Source organism: Epinephelus fuscoguttatus, linkage group LG6 (assembly GCF_011397635.1).
Source record: "Epinephelus fuscoguttatus linkage group LG6, E.fuscoguttatus.final_Chr_v1".
NCBI classification, from domain to species: domain Eukaryota; kingdom Metazoa; phylum Chordata; class Actinopteri; order Perciformes; family Serranidae; genus Epinephelus; species Epinephelus fuscoguttatus.
In genome coordinates this window covers 8,600,203-8,623,819 of record NC_064757.1, presented here as the reverse complement: position 1 = coordinate 8,623,819, position 23,617 = coordinate 8,600,203, and the positions used below count along the sequence as shown (strand labels likewise).

Here is a 23,617-nt window from a genome sequence, read left to right as displayed (position 1 = left end):
CCACGAAAGCTGTGGTAATTACCAAGGCTTCCCTATGTTTCCAACTTGGATAATGCCACGATAAGTGGCTGTTTTTTAATGAGACATCGCAGAATTTCCAGCCAGGTTAGTGCCACATAAGGTGGTTGTTATGTACCTGGATATAGCTGCATTTCCAGCTGGGATAGGGCAGCAAAGAGCAGTTGTTTTATACTAATACATCACTGTATTTCCAACAGGAATAGGGCCAGGAAAAGCTGTTCAAGCTATCACTGACTTTCCAACCAGGATAGTGCCACAAAAAGCATTTGCTTTTTACTGAGATGTCGCTACATTTCCCGCCCGGATAGTGCCACAAACAATGGTTGTACCTGGATATTGCTGTGTTTCCAGCTGGGATAGTGCCACAAAGAGTGGTTGATTTCACAGAGACATTGCTGCCTTTCCAGTTGCGATGGTGCCACTAAAAACGGTTCGTTTTTACCTGGACATCACTACATTTTCAGCCAGGATAGTGACACAAGAGATGATTGCTTTTTACTAAGACATTGCTCCATTTCCAACTGGGATAGTACATAGACATCACTGTGTTTCCCTAGGGGACAGTGCCACAAAAAGTGGTTGTTTTTTACGAAGACATCATTTCTTTTCCAGCAGGTATTTTAAACCAATATATTTTCCTAACAACAACCAACTGTTTTTTTTTGTGCCTAAACTTAACCACCTGATAACTGCAGCATTGTTGAAATGTAAAGTTTCAACATAACCCCTACAACGTATAAATGTACTGTATCGGTGGTTTGCAGAAAAGTACAATGCCAGCACTAGCGACTGAGTTGGGATATGCTGCCAAACTGAATATCTTTGGGTTTTGGGATTGTTGGTTGGACAAAAAAAATGCATCACCTTGGGCAGTGGAAAACCATAACTTTCTTATGTTGTATAAATAAAATCACGTATTGAGAAATTGAGGGCGGCACGGTGGTGTGGTGGTTAGCACTCTCGCCTCACAGCAAGAGGGTTGCTGGTTCGATCCCGGGCGTGGGAGCCCTTCTGTGTGGAGTTTGCATGTTCTCCCCGTGTCAGCGTGGGTTCTCTCCGGGCACTCCGGCTTCCTCCCACAGTCCAAAGACATGCAGATTGGGGACTAGGTTAATTGATAACTCTAAATTGTCCGTAGGTGTGAATGTGAGCGTGAATGGTTGTTTGTCTCTATGTGTCAGCCCTGCGATATTCTGGCGACCTGTCCAGGGTGTACCCTGCCTCTCGCCCGATGTAGCTGGGATAGGCTCCAGCCCCCCCGCGACCCTCAAGAGGATGAAGCGGTTAGAAGATGAATGAATGAATGAATTGAGAAATTGAGGAAAAAAAGGAAAAAAAAGGATGATTCCCACTGAGCAAGCAACGTCTGTGGACATGATATCAACTAGACTTGGACGTCCACAGACGTTGCTTGCTCAGTGGGTTGGTGAGAGCCCTAAATGTTACATCCAAGGAGTCATAGAAAAGTCTCCGTCCAAGCCCAGTGTCTGCTGAGTAAATGTAAGTGCTGGTAATCTCATATCCAGTTAATTTCAATTCTGACGCTGACAAAACTGAACTAAAAATGAAATAAGCACTCGAAAAACATGTCAAATGCATCTTTGAAAACTTACAGTATATTGGGACAAGTAATTGGATGGAAAGAATGGCAGTGAATTACAGCATTGTCACAAATATATCTACTGTGGCACTTCTCTTGTGGAAATAAGACCCGCAGAGTCAAGGAGGCATTCCTGCTAAGTGTCAGACTCTTGCTTAAATAAACTGTTGTAACCTCATGATACAAAATGATTCCGCTGTGAGTGACTGGAGACTCATTAGCTCACCCTGACATCCTTGCTGACGAGGGTGATTTCCAAACACACGTTCTGAAGCACAGTGTTTACGCTGCGCTGCCAACCGCAAGCTCACATTCTGTCAGGCCTGCTTCGTGTTTGCTACAGCAGCATCCATCCTAAAGCTGCACTCTGAAACCTCACACTACACTCACGGATGCCATCTCAATATTTCATGGACGAGGTGCGCTGATATCGACTGGGCTGAGGATATCTGCCCTGTGCTCTCTACATTATTCACTCCCATCTTTTGTGGCTGGGCTCATTTGTGTTGACAAAGGACTAGATGGGAGGTTGTGATTTGGTCTGTACCGCTCAGATTCAACTATTTTTATCCCCACTGTGCATTCTGCGGTGCTGAAATGACATCACTCCTCCATTTCCATGCTGAATCATTTATACAGCACAGGGCCAGAGGTTGACCTCCACTTAAATCTGTTCTCTGCACACATCAATTACACATCCATTGTTCATGCTGATTATCACTGGACCAAATATAGAGTGAGATATTCTGCATTTGGAGAGGAATGTGCTCTTGGTGACATTTTGCACTGAGACATTTAAATGCTATATTCGCCCCACAAGTCAGTCTTCCAGGTTCTCGCTCTCCATCTCATTGTGAGAAACATCTGTTCGCCATCTCACTGGAAGCTGCTATTTAACTTGCCATCAGGCATTAAACTGCTAAAAAAGTTGTAACACTTGTTGATGTTGCTAAAAAAAATACTGTATCTTAAAGGGTTTTCCCATGGACCCAGGTCAGCACACTTCAGCTGTGTCATGTGATGACATTTTTCCATTACAGCCTTACAGCAGGGGATAGCTGCCCTGTTAGGGCTGATTTATAGTTGTGCACATAGTCTATACAAGTGGCCTTCGCTGTTGGGAGCCAATTCATTCTCACTCAGACCTCATCACATATGGATGTTTGGTCATGGACTTTCCACGACAAGATACATCGTGCAAGGTACCCTGGGTGCATTGGTTGTTGACGCGCTGGGACGTCAACTTCAGCCTGTTTGATGCATTGTCTGTTTTAAAAATACACTTCCGGGGCGTCGGTAGCGTAGTGGATAGTGCTGGCGCCCCATGTAGAGAGGCGATGCCTCGCTGCAGCGGTCGCAGGTTCGACTCCGGCTTGCAACCCTTTACTGCATGTCAACCCCGACTCTCTCTCTCTCACCCTATTTCAATCTGTCCTGTCCATTAAAAGGCAAAAAGCCCAAAAAAATCTTTAAAAAAAAAAAAATACACTTCTGTTTTCACAGGAAATGTACACACAGTCTCTTTCAACATAAACGCACCGTTTGTACAGCACCGCAAATTGACAGTTTTTTTTCCCTCCAACAACAAACACACGTGGTTGCATTTGGCCTACACTGCATGTGGTTGGGTTTAGGAAAAAGAACCCATCCATCACCCCCCCATCTGACCTACTCGGACTTCCGCTGCCTTAACTTTTATTGTTGACTGGTCATGTTTCCTCCGACACTACTGGGGGCTGTTAAACAATAACAGCGACCAGCCGCACATCATGCTGCTTTTTTTTGGCAGTGATGCTGGAAGTCACCAGATTTTTGATAACTTGGGAGTGAAACCAGGTTGTGTGAGCATTTATACTTGGTTGGTGTGTCTGTGACGCTCTGCTATCACACCTCAAAATGCCATTAGGTGGGGGTTTTAATGCCACGTTTGAGTGTCCTCGAATTCAAAACACACATAAAACAAAAGTTACAATATTAGACAGAAGTGTGAAATTTGGCTTCATTATAACTCAAACGGTTCACGGACAAAACACTCACACCCCAACCCTAACTGTGGCACGCGCAAGACAAGTTTTTGCAGCACGAATTGGTCGCCGAAGTTCAGACTTTCAACTCTCGCAAAAAAGCATATGACTACTCATTTAATTCACACCGCTTAATTCATATACTTTCGCATCGCATCCATTGCGCCACCCAGGGGGAATTTGCATCTAATCACATCTTTACACTGACTTTACATGTAATTAACTCACGGGAATTGTTTTATTCATGTCCAGTGGTGAACACAACATAAGGCACTGATTCAACGCAGACGTATAAATCCTGCTTTAGTTTCATCACTGGGTTCGTGTTTGTACTGTCTGATATCAGCCTTATTATACTATTAACTGATCAGTTTCAGCCGCACTAAAGCTCTGTTTAGTTACTGCTCATACATAAGAACCTGTCCAGATGTTGCTGTTCACATCAAAAGCTCTGCACTGATGAACAAGTTAGCAGAGCTTCATTAGCAGTGCTACTCTTCAATAAGAATTAGGTCTAAACAACTGGATATGAACATATTCTGTGCTACGTGGTCAGAGGATCAGTTTTGCATATTTCCCCTCTTACCAGTAGTGCCATTTATCAATCCAGATTGTTTTGGTGTGAGTTGGTCAGTGTTACAGATATCAGCTGTAGATATGTCTGCCTTCTGTCCAATATAATGGAACTATATGGCACTCAGCTTGTGGCGCCCAAAGTGCCAACAAAAAAAAAAAAGACCAATTCATGTAGGAACTAGCTCAGTGTTGCTATGTGAGCTAGCAGTAGATGCACGCTTCAGCAGCAGTAGAACAGAATGCTGCTTTTACATGAATGCATGGGTCATACAAATCCAATAATAATCTAAATTTCTAATAATAGTTCAGTCAAAGGGGCTATTTTTCTGCACTTACATGCTTAAACTTAAGTAACATTTTCAATTCAAGGCTTTTACTTGTAATGGAGTATTTTTACAGAATGGTATTAGTGCTTTACTTCTGTAAAGGAACTGAGTACTTCCTCCACTACTACCAAGCTGGTACCCAAGTTACAGCTTTGCTCAATGAGGAAGCATCAAGGACAAACCAGCACTGATGACGATGAATGATCTGGTATCTAATGTTCCATGTAAATATCATTCCATATGTGATTCACTCCAGGTTTCCAGACTAGCAAAAAACATCTCGTGTCTTTCAAGGATGATATTTTCGCTGTCAGGCAGAAACCTCAAGTCCTCCATTTTCATCATTTCTTTTCTTTTTTTCCTCAAAAGATCATTGCTATTGGTCACTCTTTAAGTCAGTATGAGGATTTTGTCTGACTTCTAAATAAAGAACTGCTTATTCGAATAACTACAGCATTTTCTTAACTCAAGAAACACTCTATGAAGACTTATATTGCAAATTGCCACAAGCCCGCTGTGACCCCCAGCCCTAGGGTTTGCACTGGCTGAATCTGAGTTGCTACACCCTGGACTAATGGTATGGCACCGAAGCTTACGTCTGGTCTCCTGTTGGGGAATAGAGTCCTAGCAGCTGGTGGGGACAAAAGCGGAGGGATCGTGGGTTGTGCTATAGGTAGCTAGCTCATTCTTGTCTCATTTGTGGGCTGACAAACAGAAAGAGAGTGAGATTTTGGCCAAATGTATTCAAAGACAAGAAAAACTGAAGACACACTTTGCTACAATATACTAGGTTGTCACTTTTGTTTCAAAATTTGAATGTTTGTTCAAAAGTAATTACGTTTTTAACAGTAATTACTTGCTCACAGGCTATAAGCACAGCAGGCAGTTGGAAGTAATTTGCCTTGTGATCCAGCAGAGACGCTCTAAACCAGAAAAGTGCTTTTGGACATACAAGATTTTGACCATGTCTTTGGTGCAATGATGCAATGCACACTCACTGATCTGTATGTCCATGTTGCAACCACCCGACAGTGATGAGATTCCCTTTCATGACTTTTATGTCTTCACCAACACAGTAGGAGCCGCTGGCGGATCAAACCACAGAATCCAGGAGGAGAAAGGGTAACATCCCCCCTACACCCACTCCCTTAAATCATTCTCCAAAACTGTAATTGGACCATTCACTTTGTGGCCTGACCCACTTTGAGCCTGTGAACTCACAACACTTGTGAGGTTAATAGTGCTACAAAGTGAATTTCAGAAGAGGATCTCTAAGCATCTGAAGTCTGTATTTTATTGATAGACTTCACAGTTTACAGAAGATTTGATTAAAATGCATGCTGTGAATCCTCTTCATCTCACTTTGGAACCAACACCTTTACTTTTAAATGTTTATGTGCACTTATCGCTGGTATCTAACAACACTATATCAATCTTTAAAGGTCAGAAGAAGCAGAGCTGAAGGTAGAATTGGCAGAGAATTACTCTCCCAGAATAAGGATAGCCACTGTGATGCAGATCTCTGCTCAGTGGGAGTATAAGCTTCTCTTCTTTCAGGGAAGGAGAAGCGAGTAACGGCAGCCTTACCTCTGCTACAGGCACTCCCTCTGGAGGGCGACAGTGCAGAACGATCATCCCGTTGATTGGCACCTCCTTCCCCTGGGGGTCCTGCTCAAAGTTTTTCCTCAGGTCTGTGTGGGGAGATAAGAGGCAGCTGTCAGGTGTCAAGTGTTACGGTCAGCCTGGCCTCAATCCTATTCAGCAGCTAACGCACCAGTCCGCCCCTGGCTCTGCACGCCACGACCTTCAAAACCCTCTGGCCGATATAGGATAGAATGGATCTCATGGCCCTGTGCTACGTAATCTGTTGACAAGGTGGTTTGGAGGATACACTGGGTGGAAGAGGTGCAGGAGGATTGCTGTGATCATCCTGGGCATTCATGTGCATACAGTAGTGACAGATCCTATTCGAACATTTTCAAAACTGCCTTTGATAGGTTATTTCAGCATGGGTTTTGTATGGGTTTCATGTACCCTAGGATCATAAGAGATTGCCAAGGATCTAAATGCAGGAAGAAAACGCTATAATAGTGCCTCAGTGCAACTTGCAGGTAGGTAAATGCATATTAAGTGCCTACACAATGATATGCAAATCCTTGCAGATACAGATCTTCACATCACATCATCATCTGTGAACTCAAATTCTTACTTTCTTCAAAAGACAAAAAAAGACTTCTTTGCTTCCTTGATGTTTAAGAGTGTGTGATTTCTCTCAGCTTTCTACTTCAGGGCCATGTACAAACACTAAATTCAACACAAAAGAGGGCTTTTAGATAACCTATAACACCATCTGCCAGCACTATTGGATTTGAACAACACTGGCTGTGAATAGCTGATTGTGTTTAAACTTGATTAGACAGCATTTGTTTCTGGGAATAGATTATTTCCCCTCTGACAAATCGGATTCATTTTCTGTTAAGATAATGTCAGCTTGCTGTGTTCACACACGTTGGTCCAAACCAAAAGAAAAATTAAAAAATGGTCACATTGTCTTTCAGCTCCAGTGTGTTAGGGGTAAAGAGGACACACGGACAGACATTATAAATCATAATGACACTATTGGGACCTCCAGGGTAAAATAAAAAGTTTTCTCCCCCTAGGGAGTGACAGTCTGTCCTGCCAAACTTCACTCTGTTCTATCTTTCATTTATTTTTAGGGGTTCAAGCCCAAAGGGCCAAAACCCTATTGTTTTTGTTTGAGTTTATGATCAATATTAACTTTCTTCAGAAAAGTTCTTCATAAAATGCCTGTGGTGGTAATTCAGAAACATTTTGAAATTTGAAATTTTCACCAATAATTGGAGGTTTTGTGCAAAAAGATGCCAATCGGCCAGACAATGGCACTCTAATTAAGACCCAAAAATCCAATTTTTGGCCGCACCCGTTATATCATAAATTGGACTGACTAGAAATCGGACACATGTCCAGCTCAATATGGACTATAAAAAAGCCTGAAGGACCATTTAAGTCTGCCTGACTGGACTGTCCGCCATTTTGTAAAAACACATTTTTGACATCTTCTCCTAAACTGTATCTCATTTGTACCAAATTTTCTGCAGATCATTATTGGACCATGCTTATCAAAAGTTATCAAAGTTTCGTTTTGAAGATACAGACAGCTTAGGCCGAGCAGGTAGAGCACGTCATTCATCAATTGGAAGGTCGATCACGGGCTCCTCCAGTCAACATGTCACAGTATCCTTGGGCAATATACTGGACCTCAAAATGGTCCCTATGGCTATTCTGTCTTGATGGCTCCTACACTCAGCACATGTGATCGTTTACGCTGAGTAGCAGGTGGCACCCTGTATGGTAGCCATAGTCATCAGTGTATGAATGTGTGTGTGAATCTGAAACATATCCTAATGTGCCGGCCTCCTGCCTCAGCAGGGCCTGCTTTGTGTGTTTTCCCCTGTCTGTCTGCTGTGTCTTGCAGGTCCTGGTGGACAGAGTTAAGTGAGTGGCAACTGGGAGCACGTGGCCAGTCTCCCGATGGCAGCTTAGCCAGCTTTCAGTTGATACAGTGTGTGTCTCCCCTTTTTGTCATGGCTTATGAGCCGGGTCATGACACTAAAGAGATTCGTTCAAATTGGCCACCAGGGGGCGCTACACATGACAAAACTAGGCATGAGATAACATAAATCAGTTATAAATCAGTAATTGTTTGTCCCATCATTATAAAACTCACAAGATATTTGTCATTACAATGTTGACACCCACATGTAAAATGGTTGATACCAAGTGCATTAGCCTGATGCAAAACATGGCCATGAATCAATGACAGTTTGTCCACAGTCACCAAACTCAGTGGATGTATTTACTCAAGCTGTTGAAACCAAAATGTTTTCACAACTGACCAGTGGGGGGGTTACAGCAATGTTGTAGAGGGGTGTGGCCCGGCACAGATTTGGCCGTAAATGAGTGTCTGTCTTATCATCATCAAACCTGTTAGTTTTTTTAACGCCAGTGTCAGAAACTGTCTTGATCTTTTGCAGCTTTCAACTTTTAACATCCATGCTGACATGAAGCCCAGAATCACTGTTTGAGGCTGAATTATTGAATTTATTTATATTGGACTTGACTGGTTCCAAGAAACAGCTGAATACAAGCAGTTATTGGGGAAATTCTTTTATGTATTTGTGTCAAATATTGCTGTTGCTTAACCATTTTAGATACATATACACATGGCTCAGGTACTAATTCCAATTACATTAACATAGGTAGAACTGTTTAGGCTTTTAAAATGAATACTTTGATTAGGTCAACTAAATTGAGTCTTTGAAAGCTACAGATTATGATGTAGACAATAAAGCCTCCATCTTATCAGACTGCTCACGTGTCACTTGCTCAGTTTTTTACTCGGTTTTCTTGCTCAGTTGTTGCATATTGCCACTTGCAGGGACAAGAAGCGTTGTGACTTGGCTGCTACAGTACTGATCACTGAGGCGTTTCCATACTCACAGGCAATGCGGACAGTAGCCTTGCGACTCTTAGAGGTGCCCAGGTGGCTCCAGGCTACACAGAGACACCAGTAGTCTTCCGGGCCATGAAAATCCTCCACTTGCTGACGGGACACGTTGATCATCACCTCACGCACCTTCAGCCCTGGGAAACAGATAAGACAGTTAGAAACCAGTACACAAAATATGTTATTTTTTATTTGTGAGAAAATCTCTCCAACGCAAGCACATTTGTCCTTGAGGGAGGAATAATAAATAAGACCAAGAGTTGGCAGCAGTGCTAGACTGTGCTGGAGCACAGCAGTTCTTTGAGCTAAATGTTTCCTTTACATGCCAATGTGTGCAGGTTTTCAGCAAGCGGCAGCCTCTGAGGCTAAAATATAATGTGCCAAAACCTGCAGTTCCTATAATGACCACTTGAGGCTAGCTCCAGGAGCAAGTCAATCACCACAGACCCCTATGTTGAAATGCTTAACCTTACAACAGAAATAAACATGTTAACAGCCTGGTACAAAAAATGATTTTGCCCTGTATAGCTAGTTTACCTTTTCATTAAAATTGTACAGGCTGTGAATTCACACATACCTCACATGTTTACATGTTATTAAGGCCTCAAATTTGCAAAATTAAGGGCATGGCCACTTTCAGTGAAAGGTGGGTGTTGTCTGTTGACAAGTTGCGATCAGGGCGACAATGCTGTTGCTATTTTAGTGTGTTTGCAGTTTGTGAAAGTTAACTTACGTTTTGGTCATCTAAAAAAATCTGTCAGCATTTGGCTGAACTAAAAGATCCTCTAAGGAGCTGGATGATTAATTTTTTCAGTAATTACATTTCATTTTAATGGTTTTAAGCCTGTTTTTGGCTCACCAAGATTAGCATTTACATTAGAATGGAATACAATACAATATTAGAAAAAGCCTTTATTGTCACTGAACAAATAATATACAGCAAGATTAGGAGTGATACATCTGATCAGGTGCGAACTAGTCATTACAATAATCAAGTAAAAAACAGACAACATAATTATTCATAAAAGCTGAGCATTAGCATTATCATAGTTAACCATAGCTAATCAGGTTTCAGGGTTATTTATAGCCACTTCTGGCTCCAGAAATCCAAGACGGCGACAGCCAAAATGAAAGACCAAAGGCTTTGAAACATGAGTTCACAAACCAGTGGGTGACGTCACAATGGCTACATCCATCAGACTGTTTTATAGCCTACAGTCTATGGAATCTGGTAATAAACCAGTGCTGGACAAATTTAAATTTGACCTGATGATGATGGACAAAAAGTCACACAAAGTTATTACAAATGGGACATGAATGTCTGTACAAGAAGTTAATCTAAATCAGCCCAGTAGTTACCATCCCTAGAGCAATGCCACTAGCATGGCAAAAATATGGCTTAGGGCCTTGGGTTAGGATGGGGTTTCAAATTTGTTTGTACCAGTCAAAATCAGTTCCCTCAGGTCTTAAAGATGCATTTTCAAGCTGGGTCCAGGCCTTTCCTTTAGGCACATGCGGTACTACAGTAAATGGAGAAAACTAGAAATAGGAAACCCTTGCATTGTAAATAATGATCCTTACAGAACACCAATCCCTCGATACGTCTCCAAGCTTACGTCAGTGATCAATGGCTATTACAGGATTAGTTCTGCATAAATTCTCAGAAAAGACTGACACACTTCCTAAATCAGTGCATTCTCCCTCTCTCTGCTGAGCTCTGACAGCATCACTAAGGAAATTGGCAGAAACACAGTCCCTGAGGGGCCTCTACTGTATGTTGAGTGCTCAACATGAAGAGAGCTAAATCAGCTGTAGCAGAATTAGCATTAATAATTTGAACTACACTTAACCACTTCAAACAGCATATGTAGGCTTGCTGTGCAAGCGACACGAGGACAATATACCATGTTATGTAACACAAAAGGCATGCAAACACAGCACTTTGTGCAATGCTCGTATTCTATTGAATGCATTAAGGAAGAAGAAGAAAAAAAACACTCTATTTGAAAATCCTCTTAGGCAACACGCTGCCCTCAGTTGGAAATGTTCGTTACCCTGTCACATAGCTTTAGATGGGTATACAGCAACCATTTTTAATCTGAGTCATCGGCTTAGGGCCTGTCACATATGTTTTCTCACCGCTCCTCAGAGCCTTTTGCAGCCTGCAGGCCTCATACCCACAGCTGGATTAAAGGCGAGGGATGTGCTGGGGACTGCAAAAGACCAATACCCAAACTCCTCCACCCCTGACTCTTGTGCATCCACTCTCTCTGATAAATAACACTTTAATCTGACATGCTCTTACTAAAGTCAAACAGCCTCATACTGCGACTGCACAGCTTGCGAAGCGCTGAGCAGACTTCCGAATGAATACCAATTAAACCCGCGTGAATGGCAGCGGGGCTGCAGCAGCGGATCCATGCTGGTGTTCGCGGTAAAATTAAGAAATGGAGAGCATTTCATGGCGGGCGGTCTCCACTGTGTTGAGTATAAATGACAACAAGAGAAAAATGGGCTTCTTCTTTTCTTGTCACACCAAACACGGTTGACATGTTGTGAAAAGCTGATACAAATTAGGCGGTTCGTCTCAATATGGTGCACCGCGGTGTGTTTGGTGACCGGGGTAGTTTAAATCGTGATTGACAGGCCTGGAGAAAAGAGAAAAAAAGGCCAGGTTTAAGGAAAGGACTGAACAAAGCAGCAGCTCTATGGTTGGTGCTTCCTAGTCCCAGCCCCTGTAGAGAGTGAGACACAAGCATAATTCATAATTTTCTCAAGCAGCGGCAGAGAGCTGGCAAGTGACAGTGTATGTGTGGGAGGAGAGACAGCGGAGAAAATAATGACTAATGACTTTCCATGATGCCCTAAAAAGTGTGAGCCTGTGTTTTAGAGAAGAAGAGGAGAGAGAAGACAGACTGATGGAGAGAGAGAGAGAGAGCGAAAAGCTGGCGGTAAGCTTTCTCGACAGAGCGACACATTTCCTGGAGTCCAAACCGGCGTCGACAGGTGGTTTGCCGGCGAGACGGAGACGAGTGCTGCCACTGTGTCATCTGTCAGCCCTATTTGTTTATAGGCAGAATACTGTTGACAGGGCTCATTAGAGTAAACCACTTGATCTGTTCTCCTCCCCAATCCCCTCCTTGCTCTTCGCAGTTTCCTGAGTCATTTGATAAATCCATCCAAAACGGCTGAATCACTCAGAGAAAGACTGGCAAAGATGGCTGAAATAAGAACTAAGTCTTGGCTGCTCTGATTCCAGTGAAGAGGAGAGTGCCATAGTCTAGCTTATTAACTCGGATGTGGATGACAAGAACTACATTAAAATGTTGCATTAGGATCATCTCTGCTTAAAAAGTTTCAGCTTCATGTATTTGAGCAAAGAAGAAACTTTTGTCCCATGTCATCCTTCACTCTCGACATATTTCATCTGGTTCTCTTCTGTTAACCATCCAATAAAGGTAAAATGGGAATGCGGGGCAGTCCCATAGATCAATATTACACTTTTAGAAAATGGCAATATCTGCCCAATGTACTGGCAAACCCAAAATACTGCTCCATTGGCTCTGAAGCAGAGGGAACGTGGGAGCTCAGGATTAGACTCTCTCACCCTCACTTGGAAGGCCCTGCCCTCATTTTAAAGGTGATGTTTCATTTAAATACCTGTTTAATGTCATTAAAGTCACTCACAAAATGAAAGCCTACATTTACCCCCTTTCTTTATGCTTGCTTTTTTACTGCCATTCAGAGTCTATAGCAGAGTCACTGGCAGTGGGAAAGCGGAGACAAGACTTTTTGTCCCCGCAACACATTCTCACTCTGACCTCTTCACATATCGAAGTTTGATCATAGACTCTTCATATCCACACACAACATGCAAGGTACCCTGGGTGCATTGGTTGTTGATATTCTGGGACATGATGTCAAGTTAATTCTCTTACATGCATTGTCTTTACAAAATACACTTCTGCTTTCACAAGAAATGTACAGTTTGCATACAGTCAAAATAAATGCACGCATGTTGGTGTAACACTGCAAGTTTTGCGCCGCCAGGCACCTCTAAACTACAGTATCATGGTGACTGGCTGCGTATCATGTTGACCTGAAAGGACAGCTTTTTTTGTCAGTCTCTGATGCCGGAAGTCACTGCCCAAGCGCCGGATTTTGACAGCTTTGGAGTGAGACCAAGTTAGTAATCACAGTCAGGGTTGTCCTGCCAAGTGTGTTGGGAGTGTGCAAAACACAGCTTGGGTAAATCCACGGTCAGGCTCCCTTGGCGCACTTGGACACTATTGGGATCATGAAGAACGCATTATTATAGGTAGGTACATTAAAAACTGTGACAGTCATGGCTTATTACGTTTACTTCTTACACCCCTTTAATCACAGGACTCTCCCCAAGGCCATGCACTGACAGTTTGGAACCCCCCGGAGGGAACTATTGTTGTCTGGGATGTGGGATTGTCAATCTGTATTATGATTAAAGATGTGGAGTTTCAGGTAACAAGTTGGCCAATCTGGTTGAAAGGAAGGACGTCACTTGACCGGTGTTTTGGATGGATTCACCGGATCAAAGACTGACAGGAACAGAAAGTCTTAAGAGAGTAAGATAAGTTGAGTAAGAAGTTTTAAGAGATTTACAATGTTTTATGGAGCTGTGTGGCCTGGGGGAAGACCCACAATACGTTGGAGGGATTACATTTCTCATGTGGCCAGGGAACGCCTTAGGGTCCCCCAGGACGAGCTGGAAAGCGTTGCTGAGGAGAGGGGTGTCTGAGGTGCTTTGGTGGCCTGCTGCACCAGCCACCCAGCCCCATGTGCTTTCAATGTGTTCCGTTTCCAACAAGCCCATTGGTGTGCTGAACAAACTGTGTAGAATAATTAATCCAAATGACCCACTGGATGTGCATGTAAGCACAGGGGTGTCTGTGGTTATTTTGCGCTTACATTTTTTGAAAAAAATGTAAGCGGCAGATCTACCCTGCGTAATGGTGGTTTGATAGTGCGCAACATCACTCAGTTAGAAACTACACATTAAACAGATACATGCTGCCTTCAGATGGCTGTAAAGATGATCACCATGAATATGAAGGAAAAGCAACGCTGCACAGGTCTGACCGATTCATGCATTCACATACAGTGGTTACCACTTTGTATTAAAATCCCCTGCCTATATTAATAATAGTGTGATGATATAAAACAATTAAAAAGCCTAGACCGTTTAAAATAAATTAATATCCTTGGGTCAGGCAGAGGATCAAAGTGGTCAATACAATGAACAAATATTGAGGTTCGCCCAACAAATAGAATGGCCTGTGATCAAGTCATTATGACAAGCGCAAATTAAAACACCAGAGGTGGAAGACCCACCTGCCAGTTCCTAGTGTGCAGGTCAGCTACAGCAGCACCGGAGTGAGACTTATGCATAAGGCGGGGACAGTGTGCTGGCTTTGCTCTGCACTTGTGGGGGATGCGAATGGAAACACATCCAACATATACTAACATCAATGTGTCGATCACCAGGACGAGGAACAAACAAACCAGAGGTCAGCTCCTTATCCTCGCTTCTAGCAGCGTTAGGATGCAAAAGCAGAATGGGATAAGTTGTAGGTATGTGAATGATAATGCACTGAACATGATGACGCACACAATCACAGGCACCTATACATGCGGTGGCGTATAATGAATGGCATGACAACAAACAACCCTTGGGGGATGTTTTTTTCTTGTGGTGCACAAATGGAAGTGGATCAGTTTGGATGAATGAAAAATGAAAACAATAAACAGTTTATTTCGAGCGGTAACGCATTACATGACACTGTAAATGTGATAATATTGCCAAAAATCCTGTTGGTAATGCATTTATTACTTTGTTAGCCACCTAAAACATAATATATGACTGTAACGCATTACTTTTGAAGTCGTTAACCCCAACACAGGAGTTACAATGAGTACTTTCAAATGATTTCTATGCACATGCATTCTCAACAGCTCACAGAATGTGAAAGAGGAATGCATCTGTGATCATTTTCCAATCTACTGCTGCTGAAGGAGCTGAGAGGAAGGTAAAAGTATAATCTTATTTAAAATTGATTATCCAACTTAAAGAAGCAAACTGATTAAAGCAGTGATTGTGTGAAAAACGGTTTCAAACCCAAAAGTCTGTCTGTTTATTCAGAAGAAGCCATTATCATGGCATCTGTCTGTGCCACGGGCGCCTGTCACACACTGTACTGCAGGGGACAGTTTCACCCAATGTGATGCCAGCATGCTGAAAAAAGATGTTAGGAGTTGGGATATCATTTCAATCAAATGTTGACCCAATTACTCATGTGCATTTGGCCAGTAGTGAGGGCAGAAGTAGCTTGACATTTCCTTAACAAAGTAGTTTAAGTTGCCTAATCAGAGCTAAACCTTAGCAAAAGACATGGCTGATGAGATGAAGTTCATCTGAGTCAGTGCTGGAACATTCTAATGGGTTACTTTCCAGATTGACCAGGAACGGAGAGATTCAATGATGGCATGTAGGTGTTTCCTTCTCCATTATAGGTCATGTGAATGAAAACACATGGAACATGCAAACACACATTCAGTGGCATTTCCTGATCACCAGAATGAGAAAAAACCCCAAATTGGAGCCCAACTTCTTATCATTTGCTTTCAAGCAGGCTTAAAATGCAAACACAGAGTGGGACATGATGTAGACAATTTAATTCTGTGAATGGAAACACATCAAACATGCTAACGCACATTTGACATCATCACCCAGATTTGGCGATCACTGACACCCTTCTGTGATTTATCCTTTGATGACATGACAAGACACAAAAAGCCTCTGCCAGTCAAGTTGCAGTTACAGTTTGCATCCTTGTCTGTGAAAACATAACACACATCTTTCCCTGGCAGCACAGAAGATCTATACAATCAGCACAGTGTAAAGGTGGACACCCAAGATTAGTGTCATCAATTCAGTATCTGACTAAATGTCTCACCTTCTGTTCCTGAGTTATGATTTTGCAGAACGTTTGCACATTTTGGAAATATAATGTCATTATTAATCATTTTATCCATTAGATACTTATGTAAAATTTTGCTAGGCCAGAGTGACTTGTCCTTTGACCACCAAGTAGATGTTTGTGCCAAATTTGAGGAAATTCCCACAAGGCCTTCATAAGAAATTATGTTCACAAGAATGAGTGGGACACAAGGTCACAGTGACCTTGCCCTTTGACCACCAAAATCTAATCAATTCATCATTGAGTCCAAGAGGACGTTTGTGCACAATTTAAGGAAATTCCCTCAAGGTGTTCTTGAAGTATCTCGTTCACAAAGAATGGGATGAATGGACAGACAGAAACACGGACAGCCTAAAAAACATAATGCCTCCAGCCACGGCTATCTCCAGGGTGGAGGCATTAAAATAATAACAAATTTCATCAGAGTGATAGAGAGCTTATAGCTCGAATAGTCAACTTGGCGGTAATTAAATAAAGACCATTTCAAATATGACAGCATAAACACTGTTAATGGGTTCTTTTGTGTTTCTTGTTGAAATGGTTTGCAGCGTATGTTAATGACATCAGCTGTCAGAAAGTAAACATGGACCCAAGCTGTTGCCTAGCAATGCAATTCAAGTGAAATAGTCTATATGCTCATGGGAGCATTATCTAGTGTGTGGCCTCTGTTTTCCCAACTCTGGGCTTCTCCCATCTGGATTTTAGCAGCTGGACAGTGTGAAGAAACAGTGGTTTAGTGGTCTTTTAACAAATGAATCAAACTGAAACTATAAAAGTGAGGGGGACATGTCCTCAGTGGAAATGATGCCCATGGGTGACGCTCATAATGCATGCCCAGTAGATCTCAACAACTGTCACAAAAGAGTCAGCTACTAAATAAAAGTCCTACTGTCACAGGCTTTGCATTAATACTAAACTGAATTAAATAAGATACATAGTACGTGTAGAATGCCACATAACTGTTTCAAATGTCTATATTGACCTGTTCAAAAGCTTCAGCAGTGGTGCATGTAGCATTCTTCAGTTGTATTATTAACAGCCAGGTGCCATTTTATCATCCTACGCATGTAAATGTACATGGTTGGTGAAGGGTTGAAGGGTTTGACGCCACCTTCAAGTGTTAGCCTCCATGTTTTGGAAGGAGGGTGTGAAACTGCTGCTTACCTCCGGCCAACTGCAAGTAAAAGATGATGCTGGCGGTTGAGTTAGTGGGTTTGACAGGTACCGACCATCGATCAGAGCCTCTTTTCTACTCAATAAACCTTTCTGGCCAGTATAGAAAAAAAGACTGAAAAGAACAGATGCTATTTTTTGATTCACCTTCCACTGTGGCCGATAGAAAAGAGTTAGCTACTTGTTTTGTGGTTATATTGGTTAGTGAATGGGCCAGAGGGGGACATCTACCACCCACCACCACACCAAATTCTGTTCTTAAATTTATCACTTAACAGTTTATTTAAATATTTATCAGCTACTTTTACAAAATCAACATGAACCTTTCTTTACATTGCATAAATTAGATCCACAGCACAGCACTCATTTAAAGAGAAAACACCTCACTTTTGACGCTTGCCTGTTACTCCTGTTATTTCCTTCTTCCAAATAGTGGAGACCACCAGGAGCAGATTACAGGTTGAATTTTCATTATAATAAAACTATGACTGGTGTGTTAACTGCATGCCAAATTAATGAGGCACAGAAGGTCAAATTGCCTCCTAAGTTACCATATTTAAAGAGTTATTCTAGGCCCAGTTCTCACACCACAATAAACACATTACATCACTTTCAGCAAACTTCACATTAAAACGTAAGGGCAAAACAGTATCACCCATCTGTTTTAATATTCTCTAGTCTGGCTCAGCTAAAAACACAAAACTCTCAAATCCATCAGCACATTAGCATGTCATTTACTAACAAGCCTGATTGTAACCTAGTACTAACAATGTTACGTCATTTTACCTGTCTCTTCTCTTGTCTGCTTTGTCCTTGTGTGAAAGGGTGGTTAACACTGCAGAATGAACACGGGGGGAAACACTGAAATTATATTTGGTGTTCTTCTTGACATTAAAAAAGATTTTTTTGGCCTGGCAGGGGTGCACAATTAGTGGGGAAACACTGACACAAATATGATCATACAGTCAATTTGAGAGGACCACCACTGTGGCAACCATGATAAAAATGAACACTCCTTCACATCATCCAGCAACTATGTTCAATGACTTCTTATCAACACGTTTCTATGATAAACACTAACTCTGTCATCTCATTTTTGATGCCTCCCAGGGCCTGTGCAGATCCCCATTACTGATGCTTACAACACTCAATGGACAGATGCTATGCTTTCATCTCCACTGGTTGTAGTGGTCTGCTGCACTGTATGTCTGCATGCTGAACTGAAACTGAAATCCCACCATTTTATTTATCAAGAGCTCAACATGTTGCCACATGTTACATTAGTTATGTATTTCTAATGATGTTTTTCAGTACACATCCTTCATACTGTTACATGTACATAACCTGAACATGTATTGCTTTCCAACAGCACTCTAATTGTGTCCATTTACTTACTATGACATCATTACTTACAATACGCTTTCAAATTCAAGTCCAATTGTACTGAATCTTGATTCATTTTTTAATTAAAATTGTTTTTAAGATCTAAATTTTATAGGATTCTGTTTACAAGGTAGTGTAACAATAAATACTCTTACAGACTACACCTTTTCATCCCTTGCTGAAATGGCACCAGAAGCAGAACCTTTGACATTGTGTTGCTTTAAGCCTGAGACAAACCTAAATGCTAAGTGAAACCTACAAAGACTGGACAAACCACACATAATGACTGTTTTCACCAACACGCACAACCACTGATCAGTAACCTCTGGAGCTCTGCAGGCAGATGACACAAATGTTGTGGGAGTAGCAACTGTCACATGTTCTTATACAAAACCAAACATGGACAGCAATTATTAGCATGCATTGTTTATGTGCTGTGGCCAGGGCGTAAAATTAACACCCGCCAAGCGCCAATGGTGGGTAAAAAATGAGTTTGGTGTGTAAAACAAAAACACACACCTGCCAGTGGCCCATGGAAAATTTTGAATTGCATGTGGGTTTTTTATGTGCTTCGACCATTTCTGCCAGCTGTGTCCAGGGACAGTTTTTGCTATGGGCAATGTGGGCGACCGCCCAGGGTGCAATCTATGTGAGGGCGTGCGAGCGCAAAAAAAACTTGCCAGTTTTCTAGACTACCGCTCATTTCCACGTCAAGTTAGTGGAGTGGGCGCTGGGGCGCCCCTATCATCACGTTTCAACCAGCAGCAGAAAGGAAAGGCGAATCCTGGAGGTTGTGGGTTGAGCGGGGGTCACAGACAGGAATGCGGCGGAGGCTCATAGTGCTCTGCGGCACAAGATAACGGCTTACTGGTGACAGAGAAGTCTGATTCCAGGTCCAGTAATTTCTAAAGACTGACCAAGCGGGCACTGGTCATGCCCGATCAAGGTGAGTTGCAAGTGTTCAAAACCACATTAACATCATAATAACATATTTTCCACTATCACTAACCATTATTAAAATATCCACATATAATACATTTTTGTCTCGATGTGATACGGTTCACTGGACGCGCTTTACCTTAAAGCTAAAATCCAACGGGATAGTGCCTAGAATATGATTCTCTACAGTTTATCTTAGATTTTACTTGTGACTCCGATTTTCAAAGAAGAACTTCCATTGTCATGCATCATCTTCATTTTCACATACTGTGCTTCATTAATAGAAAATATCTTGACACTGAAAAACCTGGCAAAACCTAATAATAACTAAAAGCATTCTGTTTTATCTGCCTTGCCTTGCCCATGTGATTGTCTGCACTTGTATGCCACCTACACATGCTGTAAGAAGCACAGCTGAATTCTTCAAGTAGAGCTGAGGACACTACACTTAAGATCTCAGAACAGCATTAGCACATTAGCGTCAACCTCCATCAGGGTCTCATTACGTCCGCTCCAGCTCGCCAAGTGGAGCTGATTTCCACACTAGGACTTAATGCTGACAGGAGAATCCTGCAGGTACTGCTCTGACAATTCTCCCTTCTGTTTAGTAACCGGAGCACTTAAAGTACTGAGGCTTTGTTCAAAATGAATCCCCAAATTAGTCACCATTTCACTCTGCCCACATTCATATTGCATACCAGAAAAACTGGCTCACACATCATGAGCCCGGGGACAGACATACACACAGATATGCGCATGTGCATAGAGCCATTAGAGTCCATTTCACCTATCTTTTTGGGAAAGGATATTTGATAGCACATCATTTCTTACTCCTTCCAGAAAAGAGAAACTTTTATCTCCCAACTCCATTAGGCCCTGTGCCCACTTCTTAGCTCTGTAACCAGAGACAGTCCCAACCCACAACCATGTCTCCTTGAAATGATACCCAATTTCAAGCCTGCAAAATGTGAAATCAAGCCTGACAAACCCAAAACATACCGCTAACAACTGACACATCTTGCAATGTTATGAGACGGTGAGAACAGTAGTGAGACTATGCAGCGATGGTGGGAAGCAGCAGCAATTAGAACTACAGTGGCTCATAAACGAGAACAAGAACAAGAAAAAGTTGTTTTGTACTCCTCTATCTGTGTCTAGATGGGAAAATAAATGCAGATTGATATAACAGGTCAGCCCACTCAAGTGAAAAGTCATCACTAACTTCTGTATTTTTTGCTGTAACTGGATTCAGCAGTGGTGGTGATAGGGGCGGGTGTTTAGTTTATTTTTCTGTATTTGTCCCTATTCTGTTTCTGCTTCGGGTGAACTCTAAAATGTGTTTTACAACACCATATTGAGCACATTAATTCTAATCATTAGGACTATGCTCCTTTGTGTTTTGGATCTGACTTAGTTTAAATTACACTTGGTTTTGCTTAATTTTCTCTGCAAGTGAAAGTCGCTGTGTTGCATTGCTGTGGCACGGCACTACCAGATGAGCAGAGAAGAAAAGAGTCAACCTATGGTTGGGTGTATTGGGGCAATTTTTACTAGCCATGTGTCCATGTATAACTGGAGTGACAAGTGTGTGCAGGTTCTCTGCAGGTTAAAAATGTACTTAACTGCTGGAAGGATGGTCTTTTTGCAGAGCTGGGTTATCTATGCAGTAGAAATATGCAAATACTAATTTGTGCTACATGACCAGAGAAAACAGAGAGGGCTATGGCATTTGCTTTTGCTCAACATGTAGAAAACCTACAACCACCTACAACCACCAGAATGCACTGCGCAACACCAGACCAATGATGACAATAGTGACATAATGGGAGTTGATTTTGCCTGGGACTTCTAAAAAAGAATACAGCAGCTGGCTAGTAACAAACAATCTAATATTACAGTACAGCGGTAAAGTAAATGTGTGTCTCAAAACATTCTAAGTAAGAAATAGGCAACCTGGCAAACCTCTACACTAGCCCTCACTGATAGACCCTTCCTACCCAAGGGGTGGCACTAACTGAGGCATATTGAATGCCGCCGCACGCAATTGGATAGCACGATGGCCAATCAGAGCAAAAAACAGGGTGACATATTCATTGCAGTAAGCCCCATGGGTTTGCCGAGCAGTGAGGCTACTGATATATTATTTGCCGTATCCCGTCGGCAAAACGGCAAAAACGTCCTTCCTGGAAGCAAAGGCTCCTTGGGCAGTCTTCTGTTCCTCTCTCAAGGAAAAAGATAAGTGTAGTTGGCTTAGCGTTCCTTCCAAAGCTAAACTGAATGGACGCGGTCCTTCGGCAGCTGCCATCTTGGCTGTTTACTTTTAGACTCCTATGACGCAGCGCTGTCATCATCATGTTACGCCAGCCCAGAGCCCGCCTCTGTCAGATAGACTGATCTGATTGGTCCGATTGCGATTCACAGGGCTCTGCTCGGAGGGGCCAGATCCCCGTGCAGAGCAAATTCGAATTTGCTAAGGGCAGGGCATCTGGATTTCCAGGTTAGTTCTACACTTTTTGTGGCCATGATGTTGACAGGCATACGCAAATGAGGAAGTACAATCTGTTGTTCCAGCAACAGCCCCAGAGCCAGCAAAAATCTGAATGACGCATTTCACTGGGAGATGAGCATGGAGTAAAATGGAGTAAATTATTTACCTATACTTCATTGACACATACTACCAACATTGTTATAACACAAAGCTGGATGAAAATCGGCAAAGTATCCCTTTAAATGTAATCTAAGTGGGCTTTAGGATCTAGTAAGAGAAACTAGAGTAGTCTAGTAAGGGGACTCGGGTGCATCTCTGCATTTTGCATTTGATGTGTTCTGCTAGGTACAAGAGGCAGGAGTACATTGGAACTGATTGTGAAGCAGGATGAGGGTGGGAACTTCCACTTCTTGGGCCACTGGAGTCGTCTGGTAAATGATGGATTGCTCCTTTTAGGTTGGGAGGGAGTCACTGTCCTGAGTGAAGGAGTATCTTGAGATTTTGTTCATGAGCAAGGGTAAGATGGTGCATTAAATAAATGTACACATCTGTGCTGAGTCTGAAAGTCTGGATTTACCAGTCAATCCAACAGTTACTCACATAATCATGAGCTTTGAGTCATGACTGAAAGAATGAGGTCAAAGATACCAAAAGTCCTATGCCAGGGCTGTGTTCACTTGCCTTCAGAGTGCATCCCTGTGGAAGTAATACAGGCATGTCCAACTGGGTGGACACACTGGGTGGACAGACAAAGAACAAGAATAATATATTTCCAATATGACATGGGAATGCCTCAGGGTCCCACAAGAAGAGCTTGAGGAGGTGGCTTTGGTGAGCTACCTTGCTTAATCTGTTGTCACTAGAACCTTGATGAGAGGCAATGGATGGATGGATGGATGGATGGATGGATAGAAAGCAGTGATCCTTAAGGACACTCTGGTAGCCTTATTATTAAGACACATCCTGCATAACATCTATGGTTTGAATCTTTATTGTATGTCATACCCTCCTCTCTCTCTCCCCAAGCTCCTGTCTATCTCGACACTGTAAACTATCAAATAAGGGTGAAAATAAAAAGCGTTCTTTGCCTGAACTTTGTCCTGCTGAAGTCATGCGGCACTGAGCAGCTCGTAGAGTTGTTCTGGAGCTTCACTTTCTTGTGTAAGTGTCGCAGAGCACCTCCTCAAGGGTCAAAATTGAAAATAAAAACACTAGTGCATACATCGATACTCCTGTGACGGCTCTGGTATTATAGCCGAATCCGCTGACTCATCAGCAGCGACAAAGGGTTCCTTTCTCTCTCATAAAAAAAATAAAATAAATAAAAAATAAAAAAAATAAAAAATAAAACCTTTACAGCCTAGTTTTCAGCCGTAGCACCAAACATGCGGTAAGGCTAAATAAAATCATATCTAGGAAAAAGAGAAGTTATAACCCCTCCTTTCCCTCCAGGAGTCTGCAGTGATGGAAAAGGGGTGTGTGTCTATGTGTGTGTGTGTGTGAGGTGTATTGTCCGGGCCACATTCGGTTAACAACCCCATTAACT

At 42.3% G+C, this 23,617-nt stretch overlaps 1 protein-coding gene across 4 annotated transcripts in view; it reads right to left on the bottom strand.

Moving 5' to 3' along the window:
- The window catches only part of unc5db (unc-5 netrin receptor Db), a 282,084-nt gene that overhangs the window by 111,297 nt on the left and 147,170 nt on the right, over positions 1–23,617 (bottom strand). For all 4 annotated transcript variants that reach the window (XM_049579875.1, XM_049579874.1, XM_049579877.1 and 1 more), the window contains 2 exons: positions 9,069–9,212; positions 6,135–6,238 (listed from right to left, as the gene is read on the bottom strand). In XM_049579875.1, coding sequence (XP_049435832.1) covers positions 6,135–6,238; positions 9,069–9,212 — 248 coding nt within the window. The remainder of the gene's footprint in view (positions 1–6,134; positions 6,239–9,068; positions 9,213–23,617) is intronic.